This window comes from Sorex fumeus, unplaced genomic scaffold (genome assembly GCF_029834395.1).
Source record: "Sorex fumeus unplaced genomic scaffold, SorFum_2.1 ptg000021l, whole genome shotgun sequence".
NCBI classification, from domain to species: domain Eukaryota; kingdom Metazoa; phylum Chordata; class Mammalia; order Eulipotyphla; family Soricidae; genus Sorex; species Sorex fumeus.
This window is the reverse complement of record NW_026606078.1, coordinates 5980280-5993370: the sequence shown is the minus strand read 5'-3', so window position 1 is coordinate 5993370 and position 13091 is coordinate 5980280. Positions and strand designations below refer to the sequence as shown.

The 13091-nt window shown below is 39.8% G+C and overlaps 1 protein-coding gene across 1 annotated transcript in view; it reads left to right on the top strand.

Moving 5' to 3' along the window:
- Positions 1-13091, top strand: part of LYST (lysosomal trafficking regulator) — a 234708-nt gene that overhangs the window by 142927 nt on the left and 78690 nt on the right. The window contains exons 26-28 of the mRNA XM_056113655.1: positions 2733-2902; positions 4532-4762; positions 8322-8488. Of these exons, the coding sequence (XP_055969630.1) occupies positions 2733-2902; positions 4532-4762; positions 8322-8488 (568 nt within the window). The remainder of the gene's footprint in view (positions 1-2732; positions 2903-4531; positions 4763-8321; positions 8489-13091) is intronic.

Here is a 13091-nt window from a genome sequence, read left to right as displayed (position 1 = left end):
GTTGATCTATCAAAAGGTGACAAAGCGGTGTTGAAGTCTCCCACTAGTATTGTGTTGCTATTGATGTCTTTCTCCAAATCTATGAGTAGTTGTTTTAAGTACTTTGCTGGTCCGTCATTGGGTGCATATACATTTAGTATTGTAAGTTCTTCCTGTTGTACAGATCCTTTGATCAATAAGAAATGGCCTTCACTGTGTCTTAGACCTTCTTCGCTCTGAAATCGATGTGGTCTGATATTAGGATGGCTACCCCAGCTTTTTTATGGGAGCTGTTTGCCTGTAGGATTGTTTTCCAGCCTTTGACTCTGAGTCTGTGTTTGCTTTGACTATTGAGATGTGTTTTCTTGCAGGCAGCAGAATGTTGGGTTCAATTTTCTAATCCATCCTGCCACTCTATGTCTTTTAATTGGTGTGTTTAGCCCATTGACATTGAGAGAGATTATTGTTACGGGATTTTGTCCCATTGTTCTGTTGAAATTTGGTGTATTTGAGAGGCATTTCTTGCCTTAAAGTAGCCCATTTAGTTGTTCTTGTAACCATGGTTTTGAGTCTTTGAAGTTCCTGAGCTGTTGTTGTTTGTCTGTGAAACTGTGTGTTGTTCCTTCTATTATGAATGAGAGTCTCACTGGGTAAAGTATTTTTGGAGAGGCATTTATTTCATTGAGTTTTTTCACTATGTCCCACCACTGTTTTTGGGCCATGAGGGTTTCATCAGAAAAATCAGCTATGAATTTTAAGAATGCTCCTTTGTAAGAAATTTCTTTCTTCGATCTTGCTGCTTTCAGAATTTTGACTCTATCTAAGGTTTTGGTCATTTTGATCAGGATGTGTCTTGGGGTATTTTTATTCGGATTTCTTCTAGCTGGTACCCTTCAGGCCTCCTGAATGTGGTCACAAGTTTTCTTCAGCTCTGGAAACGTTGTAGCAATTACGTCTTTGACAGTTTCTTCTTCATCAAGGTTTTCTTCCTGTCCCTCTGGGACTCCAGTAATTCTTATGTTAACCCTCTTGGCTTCATCCCGATCTTCTCTTGCCATCTGTTCCCGAATTGTGAGTCGCTTTTCTATTTTCTGCTCTTTTCTGGAGAGTCTCTGAACTTCATCTTTGAGCTCACTGATTCTGTTCTCAGTAGCTGTTACTCTGCTGCTGAGGCCTTCCACTGAGTTTTTCAATTTGCCTACCAGGTTTTTCAGGTCTGACATTTCCGATTGCATTTTCCTCATTTCTGCCTTCAAATCCTCTTGTCTTTTATTGGCCTTGCTTTCCATTGTTTCTTTTAGTTCCCTAAGCATCCTAAGTAGCTCCCTTCTGAATTCCTTGTCAGAGAGGTTGTCTAACACTACAGTACTGTTGGTGTCTTCTGGGTTAGCCTCTTCAATAAGAAAGTTTGGTGGGCTTTTGCGTTGCTTTACCATTGTGACCAGTGTGGTTTAGTCCTTCACGTTCACTGTTACTATTCTGCTTGATATGCAGTGTGAGTTGAGATAGGCTTGTGAGTTATTGGCTACTGTGTTTCTAGTGGCTGAGCTAACCTAGAGAAGGTTCCATCTAAGAGGGTAGCTTATGGTTCCTATGTCATATGTTTGGCATATAATGGTGCTGCAGCTCCGGAAAGGGTCCCTGGCGCAGGGCGCCGGGCTGTACCTGGTTGAATGAGGAGAGAGTGCCCGGAGACGTTCAGTTTTGTTGCCTAGAGATGGGCCTCAGTTCCCGTCCTGCACAGATCAAGGGAGAAAACCGGCTGTTCTAGGGGATCGAGCTAGCTGCGCATGCCCAGAGAGAGTCCCGGGCCCTGGGGGCAGGCTGTACCTGGTTGAATGAGGAGAGAGTGCCCGGAGACATTCAGCTTTGTTGCCAAGAGATGGGCCTCAGTTCCTGTCCCGCGCACATCAAGGGAGAAAACCCGGAAATATTTTGTTTTATGCTCTAAATTGAAAGTTTTTTAAGTAGGGCAGTAAATTGATATGTGTTTTAGGAGGAATAGACTATCACCACTGTGAAGGAATGATTGCAGGAGAGAAAGAGTTGAAATTTTTCTGTTAATACAAGTTTTCTGCCAACACAATAGTGAAGGGGAGTACCTGATATGGGAAAGAGAGAAATCAAAGAACAGACAAACTTGAGAGATATTCATTGAAATTCTTACTGAGAACTTGAGCGGTATCTTCATAAATACATGTGAGAAATTAGGACAAAAAGTTCCAAAAGTTAAGTTACCTTAATGTTTAGGAGAATGATACTGTGTGTTCTAAGGGCAGAACCATGGAAGAAGTAAAGTTATAAGAAAAAGTGAGTAATTTCATCTTATACATGCTGTATTTAAGATACTAGGGGAGGGCGGAAATTGAGTTCTGTGCTAAGGATGAGTAATCTGTCAAGTCTGGAAATAGAGGTTTACACATAAAGACCTCTTTACCTTAGTAGACATATATATTTGCAGAAAGGAAAACAATTAGTGTCCACTATTTTTACCTTCAGAATTAGGCACAAATATTTTGTTAATACTTTCAGACATCTAGATCGATATGCTCAGTAAAACACTGGTTTCCCCATCACAGAGTTTTAAGATGTCCAAGGTAGAGTCCACAATAATCAGATATATTTATTTTTTCTATGAAGAGAGCATTTAATTTTCTGTTTATAGTTATGAAATTAAATAAGCACAGTACACTGATTTTTATATGTTACATGAAATTTTTATACATTTTCTAAATTGTCAATTTTTTTCTTAGCTGTTAGATGCATATTTTAATAGAGCATCTAAGGAACAAAAAGATAAATTTCTGAAGAATCGTGGCTTTTCTCTGCTAGCCAACCAGTTGTATCTTCATCGGGGAACCCAGGAATTATTAGAATGCTTCATTGAAATGTTCTTTGGTCGGCGTATTGGCCTTGATGAAGAGTAAGTGGGTTCTTCCCAACATCGTAATTAGAGATCTTTTGTCATAAGTGTAAATTTTATTCAATTTACTTGTAAGAAAATTATCTGGTCACTTTTCGAAAAAAGTCTGCTACCAGTGATTTTCCAGGTGAATGGACTCTTACTTTCCATATAGTATTCTTTCTAGTGTAAATTTTCCCTTTATATTTTGTTCATTATAAACAAGTAACTGCTGCATCTAATATGTAGAAGTCATACCTAAAATTTGGCATGTAATATTAACACAAGAAGGTTAACTTAGTTTTCAGCAACAAATTACCTGGGTCATCTTCAGAGAAGCTTTTCACTTCCCTCAGCACCTCAGATTATCTGAGAGAAAGCAGATCCCTCACCTGTTGTTGGTGGCACAGTGATAATGAGATTTGGTACACTGATAATAAGATTTGACCCTGGTGTGATGCTAACAAATTAGCAAAGAACTCAAAAATAATTACTCTCTTTAAGCCAAAAATTTACCCATAAAATTAAACTGACTTTGATAAAATACAGACACATTTATATCTCTTTTTAGGAAATATCTCCTACATATTATTTAATTTAGGTCTTGGAGAATTTAATTTCAGTAATGGCAATAATACTTTCTGTTTGCATGTGTCTGTCAAGGCTAGGTGGGGTAAGAGGGAACTTGGGGACACTGGTAGAGGGAAGTTGATTCTGGTGGTGTAATTGATGCTGGAACATTGTATATCTAAAACTCAGCTATCAATAACTTTATAATCATGGGTCTTTAATATTTTTTTATTTAATGAAATAGTTACTAATTTCCATTCATCTCAGAGACACATAGAATTTGATCAAAATACCAAATTTATCCCCTTGATAACCTGTTTTTACTAGCTAAATATTTCTCAGATACTGTGAAAAATAATTGTTAATAGTATTGATGTTATTATTTCATTATCATTTTTGTATAAACTTAATGTGTAGCCCCATAAAGTAGAGGTGCCAGTGGACATCTAATGGGCCCAAGGCCAAACTAAATGAGTTCATTAAAACCATGAAATTGGAAGCCTAATTGACTCAGTGGTTTAAAGCAACTTGCCTAGTAAGTATGATGTCAAAAGTTCAAACCCTCCTACCACATCAATGCACTGAGGCAATCAGACCATCCCACTTCTTGTGCTCCCTAATGAGAAGACTTGGAATATGGTTCAGTGGTTTAAAGTGCTGACCTGGTAAGCATGAAACCAAAGGATCAATACCCGGTGCCCGTATGTGTTTCTGATATAATCCTGACAATTCTGCTGTTTGGAATGGTCAGTGAAATAGGTGCTGGAAGACAGCTTAGTGGCTTAAATAGTGCCCAAGACTGGTCTGCAGCCTTAAGCTTAATTCCCAGTGCTGCTGCATGCTGCCAGGTAATCCTGACAGCACTATTGTCCAAGATCCTGGCGAGAGGCAAACAAAGACTTCAAGCGACTTCTTTCATCATATTAATGGGCAGATTTCTGATCTTAGAAATGGGGCTGAGAATATGTACCATATTTTCGTCTTGCTTCAAAATCAGATAAAATGGTGCATATTGCAGTAAACATTTTTTATCTCATGATTAATTTTTCTAATACACTTTTAACTATTATTTTATTACAGACTTGATTTGGAAGATGTGAAAAGCATGGGACTTTTCCAGAAGTGGTCTGTCATTCCTATTCTGGGACTAATAGAGACCTCGCTATATGACAACATGCTCTTGCATAATGCTCTTTTACTTCTTCTTCAAATATTAAATTCTTGTTCCAAGGTAGCAGATATGTTGTTGGATAATGGGCTACTCTACGTGTTATGTAATACTATAGCTGCCCTGAATGGATTAGAAAAGAAGTAAGTTTTAGATCATTATTTAAAGTAAATCTAATAAGTACTTTGGAAAGGGAAAACTTTAGTAATAGTTTACATTAAAGCATCTGAGTTTTTGTAATGCTTTCAAAGAACTTATTTCCTATAAAATTGGTTAAATTAAATTGAGTTCGTGGGTGGGGGCATGTTCTTCATCACTTTCAATAAATTTTGGCTTAAAAAGATGCGTTTATATTACAGATACTGCTTAAGTGTCTATATTAAGTAAAAAAATGTAATAAAAATTTAAAATACCTGATCAAAGAAAATTCAGTATAAAGGGAATGCTAATTCACTATTGAAACTGTATAAAATCCCTAAGCAAGCTAGGAATAAGCATGCCTTTCTTAGTCTAGTCAACAGCAATCAGAAGAGCCATGAGTGAATGCCATATTCATTGCCAAGTGTGGAAAGTTTATCTTATCTTTTAAAGAAGCTTCTTTCTTGCAAAACTTGCAAGGCTATGATCTCAATAAGTTGTTGCCTGTTCATGAAGTTCTGTATGATTCCTTCAGAAATGAACAGTATTCTAGCTGGATTGACTATTCTTGGTAACATTCTCATCTCAATGAGTTTTTGTACTATATCCTTCCATTATCTTTTAGCTTGGAGAGTCTCATTTGATAGATCTGCTGTAAGTCTTACAGGCTTTCCTTTGAATGTAAGTTCCTTTTCTTGATCTTGATGCTTTCAGTATTCTGTCTCTAGCTTTGTTTTTTTTTTTTTTTTCACTCTGAGCACAGTGTGTCTGGGAGTTTTTCTATCTCAGTGTATTCTCAGTGTATTTTTTACTGGTACCCTTCAGGCCTTTTGTATTTGGTTGCCTATATTCCTCAACTCTGGGAAATTCTTGCCTATAATTTCTTAACTATTGATTCTTTATCAAATTCACCTTCCTGTTCCTCTGGGAACTTATATTATTCTTCTTGAGCTCATCCCATAGTTCTCTGGTGTACTGTTCTTTTCATACTTCTTTTCATTTTCTGTTGTTTTCTACAGATTTCTTCATTTTATCTTAGATTTCCTCAATATTTTCCTCAGCTGCTGTTAATCGACTGCTCAGACCTTATATTGAGTTTTTTATATCACATACCATATTATTTATTTCTATCATTTCTGCTTGTAGTATTTTCATTTCCATGCTCATACTTCCTTGTGCTTTGCTGACTACCTGTGCCATGATTTTTTTGAACTCATTAAACATCCTCACGACAAATAACTTTGTCTGAGAATAAAGTTATTCTCGGAGGAGTTACAGAGCTGGTTTGACATTGATTGAAACTTTCATGTTATTATTCTAACTAATTGAATTTGATGGATTTCTACACATCTACCCCACTGGGTTTGCAGTGTTTCTGCTGTGCTGCTGATGAAGTTTTATACTTAGGCCCCTGGGAGACTATTAAGGATCAGACTGGGAGTTGCTCTTTTCATTCTCTACCTGTCTTCACCCAATGACAGGAAGTCTAAGTGTTAGCAGTATGAAATTAGATGAGTAGGACTATTTAAAAGATGTGGAACTGGGGCTGTTGATATGGTGGAGGTTGGACATGGAGACTGCCTCTAGTTCCTAAAAGGGTCCAGAGATGTCAGCCAATAGAGTAATCTCATTTGGATGGTGTGGGAACAGAGGATCAGGAGATATGGTGGAGGTCAGATATGGTCTAATAAAGCCAGTATTCTCTTTTCTAATATAAAGAAATTAGAGTTTCTAACTCAGTATTCCCTTCCTCATTTGGGAGTGTAGAAGGGGTGTCATACCTGGTAGTACTCAGAACTTACTCCTAGCTCTGCACTGAGGGAATCACTCCTGGGGTGCTGGTGATGGAACCCAGGTTAGCCATGTGCAAGGCAGGCAAGCCCTTTACCAGCTATATTATCACTCTCGCAACCAAAACACACATTTATATTTTTATAGTCCTGTTCATATTTTCCCCTTGAAATTTTCTTAATCATCTTCACACTTACTAAATTTTACATTTTTTGGATTTACCTAGTTCATGTTATTTCCTCAAAACAGTTATGAGTATAGGCCAGAGAGATAGTGCAACAGGTAGGGAGATTACATTGCATGTGGCAGATCCAAGTTCAATCCATAGCATGTCACAAAGTTCCCCAAAGACCCCTAGGTTCCTTGAGCATAGAATCAGGAGTAAGCCCTGAGCACACCTCATAAAGTTGTGATCACTCCACAGTGCTTGAAATTAGTAAAACAAAGTTTAAAATGAGGGATAGAAGAAACTAGTTCATAATGAGTATTTTAAATGGCTAATATATATTTAAATAGTTTTTAAGCTGTAAAGGTAAAGGTAAAGGCCCTCCCGTTGATCGTCGATTTGCTCGAGCGGGCCCAGTAACGTCTCCATTGGAGACTTCGTTGTTACTGTGTCTGGCATATCGAATACTCTCGGTAGCTTGCCGGGCTCTCCGAGAGGGGCGGAGGAATCGAACTCGGGTCGGCCATGTTGGCCGCTTGTAAGGCGAACACCCTACCGCTGTGCTATTTTAAGCTGTAGAATCATTTTAACAAGTAAACTCTAGAGAAATTCCTTTATTCAAGTTCACCTCTGAGAAGCTTTCTTAGACTGTTCTCACTCATCCCCACAAAATCTTCACTTTTGTTGTGGGCTTGCAACCTGAGTTCCTGTAGTATTTTGTGCTAATCTCTAAAGTGTTACCCTTTACGATCACTTTCTGTGTATATTTCTTTTTTTACTGATCTGGTCCTCTGCAAGACTAAACTTTGTTTTTTGGATCACACCCAGCAGAGCTCAGGACTTACTCCTGGCTCTAGGCTCCTGGAGGAGCTTGGGCTCAGGGGACCATGTGGATTCCAACTGGGTCGGGCTCATGCAAGGCAAGTGCTTTACCTGCTGTACTCTCTCGAGCCCCAACACTAAACTTTTTGACAGGAGTCAAAGCAGATCTTCTTTTTCTTTTTCTTTTCTTTTGTTTTTTGGTTGTGTTCTGTTTTGGGGCCATACCTGGCGATGCTCGGGGGTTACTCCTGGTTCTGTACTTAGGAATCACTCTGAATGTGCGTAGGGGACTTTATGGCATGCCAGGGATCGAACCAGACCTGTCACATGGGATGCTGGGGATCAAGTCAGGGTCAGCTGCATGCAAGACAAATGCCCTACCCCCTACCCTACTGTCACTCTATCCCCAAAGCAGGTCTTCTTTTAATTCCTCATGTGCAATTTGTATTACATGCCATGCATTAAATATGAATAAATATTGAATCAGTATACTAATGATAGCACAGCGAGTAGGGCGTCTGCCTTGCACGTAGCCAACATGGCTGACCCGAGTTCATTTTCTCCGCCCCTCTCGGAGAGCCCGGCAAGCTACCGAGAGTATTCGATATGCCAGACACAGTAACAACAAAGTCTCCAATGGAGACGTTACTGGGCCCGCTCGAGCAAATCGATGATCAACGGGAGGGCCTTTACTTTACTTTTATACTAATGAAAATGTGTTGATATAACAGGAATTTAAACTAGTACTCTTTGACTTAAATCATTTACTTATTCTTTTTCCTTAGCATTCCTTTGAATGAATACAAATTGCTGGCTTGTGATATACAGCAGCTTTTCATAGCAGTGACAATTCATGCTTGCAGTTCCTCGGGCTCACAGTATTTCAGAGTTATTGAAGACATGGTTGTACTCCTGGGGTATCTTCAAAATAGCAAAAACAAGAGGACACAAAGTAAGATTTAATATTTATGAATTTGATGGGAGTTGTATAGTAGTCAAAAATATTATTTGAATTTAATCTCTTTTTTCTTAAAGACTTTCTTGAAAGATTTATTCTTAATTTTGTAATAGCTATCAGCATTGGAAAGATGACGTTTTATTTTTTATTAGTTCTTTAGTGAAGCAAAATACTTTTCTTTTAAAGAAATTTAGAGAAATGTGAAGAGGGAGAGAATACACACTTAAGAGAAAACACAGCATTGCAGCACTGTTTACAATAGCCAGAATCTGGAAAAAACCTGAGTGCCCGAGAACAGATGACTGGTTAAAGAAACTTTGGTACATCTACACAATGGAGTACTATGTAGCTGTTAGAAAAGATGAAGTCATGAAATTTACACACAAGTGGTACTACATGGGAAGTATCATGCTAAGCAAAATGAGTCAGAAAGAGAGGGACAGACATAGATTGCATTCATCTGGGGGATATAAAGTAACAAAATAGGAGACTAACACCCAAGAATAGCTGAGATAAGTACCAGGAGATTTACTCCATGGCTTGGAGGCCAGCCGCACATGCTAGGGGAAAAGGCAGCTCAGATAGAGATGGGAGCACCAAATAAAGGGTGTTGGGAGAATACTCCCAGCATGGGAGATGCATGCTGAAAGTAGACTATAGACTGAACATGATTGCTACTCAATGCCTCTTTTGCAAACCATATCACCCAAAAGGAGAAAGAGAACAAAAGGGGGGGCTGGAGCAATAGCATAGTGGTAGGGTGTTTGCCTTGCACGCGGCCAACTTGGGTTCAATCCGGGTTCAATCCCTGGCATCCCATATGGTCCCCCAAGCACCGCCAGGAGTAATTCCTGAGTGCAGAGCCAGGAATAACCCCTGAGCATCGCTGGGTGTGACCCAAAAAGCAAAAAAAAAAAAAAAGGGAATGCCCTGCCACAGAGGCAGGATGGGATGGGGGGGGGGGGTTGGAGGGGGAGGGGTTAGGGGGGGAGGGATACTGGGATCAGTGGTGGTGGAAAATGGGCCCTGCTGGAGGGATGGTTACTCGATCATTGTATAATTGAAACCCAAGCACAAAAATTTGTAAGTCTACAACTGTACCTCATGGTGTTTCACTAATAAAAAATTTTAAAAAAAGAGAGAGAGAGAGAGAGAGAACACAGGCTTCTCCAAATAGGAATAAAAACTAGAGACTGACTTTTAAAAAGGAGAAAGTTATGTGTAATTTCTCCAACCTGTCTTATCTAGAGTTCTTTGCATGCATAAAAGTTAGTCTGGGAATTGTCGCAGGAAAAGCCTCAATAGTCCTAATGACATTTTAAAAAGGAAAAAATAATTAGGTAATGTCTAATGTAATTAGTAGCTGCTGACATATCTTTAACAGAAGTCAGGGGGCTAGGAAAATAGTTGAAGTGGTAGAGTACCTTCTAGCATGTGTGAGGCCCTATGGGCTGGACCCTGGCACTGCGTGAACCCCAAACACATTAGCTTGTGACCTTCATGGGGTCACGAAGTTCCAGGTTGGCCCTTGAGTTCCATCAGGCCCAAGTACTGAACTGTCAGCCTTTCCTGGCAAAGCAAAACCCAGAGTGACTGCTGGACCACCAAACATTACTGACGGTGTTTAAAACAATTCTATTGAAAAAAATAAACTTGTGATTTAAGACACATTAAGAGGTTTATATTAAAAAATAATTCCCTGGGGCTAGAGCAACAGTATAGCCAGAAAGGCATTTGCCTTGCACATGGCCATCCCGGGTTCTACCCTGTGTCCCATGTGGTCCCTTCAGCACCACCAAAGAGTAGTTCCTAAGTGCAGAGCCAGGAGTAACCCCCCAAGTAATGCTGGGTGTGACCCAAAAAGATATAAATAAAAATAAAAAATAATTCCCTTTAATTTATTAGTTTTCCTTAATAAAATATATGAAATAAGGAAATATGAGAATTTCTAGTTAAATGTTTACTTTAACTGGTAAGAAGCATGTTCTTTAAAAAAATTAAATTTGGGCCAGAGCAATAGTACAGCGGGTAAGGCGCTTGCCTAGAATGTGCCTAATCCAGGTGTAATCCTCAGTACTACATACTATCTCCCAAGCCTACCAGGAATGACCACTGAGTGCACAGCCAGGAGTAAGTCCTGAGCACAGCCTGGTGTTCTTCCCCCCAAAAGTAATTTGTTAGCTAATATTTTTCCTTTGTTTATAGTGACCATTTGGGAGTTTGCTTTAAAATTGTTTAGGGGCGGCCAGAGAGAGAGAGAGAGAGAGAGAGAGATCAACGGTCTGAGTTCATACTTTGTGTAAAGAATTTGATCCTAAGCACCACATGATTCCCCTAGTATTGCAAGAGCAACCCCTGAGCACAGAACCAAGAGTAGCCCTGAAATACCTCCAAAGGTGGCCCCAAAACAAACCAAAAAACCAATTAAAAAAAATTTTTTTAGAAGTAGTTAAAAAAATTTAGGCTGGGGGTGAGACTTAAATGGTAGAGTACCAAAACAAAGATAAACAAATGGAACTATTTAAAACTAAGAAGTTTCTGCACCTCAAAAGAAACAGTGACCAGGATACATAGACAGCTACGGAAGGGGAAAGGATATTTATCCAATACCCTTCTGATAAGGGGTTAATATCAAGGATACACAAGGCAATGGTTGAACTCTACAAGAAAAAAAGCATCCAGTCCCAACAGAAAATGGGGCAAAGAAATGAACAGAAACTTTCTCAAAGAAGAAATTCAAATGGCCAAAAGGCACATGAAAAAATGCTTTTCTTCACTAATCATCAAAACAACAATGAGATATTATCTCACACCACAGAGACTGGCACACATTCGAAAGAAATCAAAGCAACCAGTGTTGGTGTGAATGTGGGGAGAAAGGGAATCTCCTTCACGGTTGGTGGGAATGCCAACTGGTCCAGGCTGTTTGGGAAACAATATGGACATTTCTCAAAAAACTAAGAATTGAGTTTCCATTTGACCCAGCTGTACCTCTTCTGGGAGCCCAAAAACACACAGCAGAAACACCCATCTGCCCTCCTATGTTCATTGCAACACTATTCACCATAGCCAGTACCTGGAAACAACCTGAGTGCCCAAGAACAGATGAATGGACGAAGAAATTATGTCACTTCTACACAATGGAATACTATGCAGCTGTCAGGAAAAATAAAATCATAAAAAATGGCTGTAAATGGATAGACATGGAGAGTCTCATGCTGAGTAAAATGAGTCAAAAGGAGAGGGACAGATATAGAATGATTGCATTCATTTGTGATACATAAAAATATACAGTAGAAGACTAACATCCATGACCAGGGAAAACAGAGGTTAGGAGGACTGGTCAGTGGTTGGAATCAACCACAAGTGTGTGTGGGGCGGAGGTCAGGTAAGATAAATTAGAGACCAGTATGACAATAGCTGGGAATGATAATGCTGGACAAGAGTGTTACAGGTAATAAAGGGATATTCTTGATAACCTTTCAATGTCCATTTTGTAAACTACAGTGCTCAAACAGGGGTGGAAGGGGGGAAGGAGACAGAGAAACAGAGACAGAAAGAGTGCCCATAGAGGCAGGTGGGGGAAGGGGGAATGGGAGGGAGCCTGGGGATGCTGGTGCTGGGAAATGTACACTGATGGAGGGATGGGTGGTGGAGTACTATGTGACTGAAGTCCAATCATGAACAGCTTTGTAAGGGTCTATCACAGTGATTCAATAAAAAAAAAGTTTGAAAAAAAACATGGTAGAGTATCATGTGCAAGACACTGGATTAGGTCACCAGAATCATATGCCACCATTCCAGCATCAAAGAATTTGGGCCCCCACAATTAGAATAAAAATAGTTATCATTTGATCACTTGACATCCCGTTACTCATCAATTTGCTCAAGTGGGCGCCAGTAACATCTCCATCTGTTCCTGTCACGTGCTAGTGTAGCCCAATGATGTCTGCTCGCTCCAGGAACACAAAGAGCCTCAAACTGTTCCTTCAGGGTCTTGATGAAGAAGTCTTACCATCTCGTAGGCCACGCAATCCTTTGATATCCCATGGAATTCAGTCCGTAACAGCTCTAGTCAAGCGGTCATCTCCAAATCACAGTATGTGTTCAGCCCATCTGATTTTCAATGCCTTGGCAAACGAGACAGTGTCCCTGATCTTTGATCATCAACGGAGGTCGGAACTCTGGATTCCTTCTCTCAATTGAGTGAAGCATGATACTCCAAGCATAGCTCTTTTGACTCCTCTTTGGGAAACCCAAATAGCGTTCTCATCCTGTTTTCGTAGGGCCCAGGTCTCTGAGGCATATGTTCATGCAGGAAGAACAGTGGAGTCAAAGAGATGTACCTGGAGCCAGAGATTCTTTGTCCTCTTAGCTATTTCTTTGATGTTCTTGAAGGCGTTCCATGATGCTGCTCTCTTCCTCCTGAGCAACTCAGGTCCCAGGTCGTTCGTTATGTTGAGTTCTCGACCTAGGTACACATAACTGCTGCATTCAGAGATGTTTGTTCTGTTGAGAGCAAATGGAATGTCAGGAACGAGTCCATTTCTCGTGGACATTGTTTTCGTGAGATTCAGCTGCAGTCCAACCTTTCCAC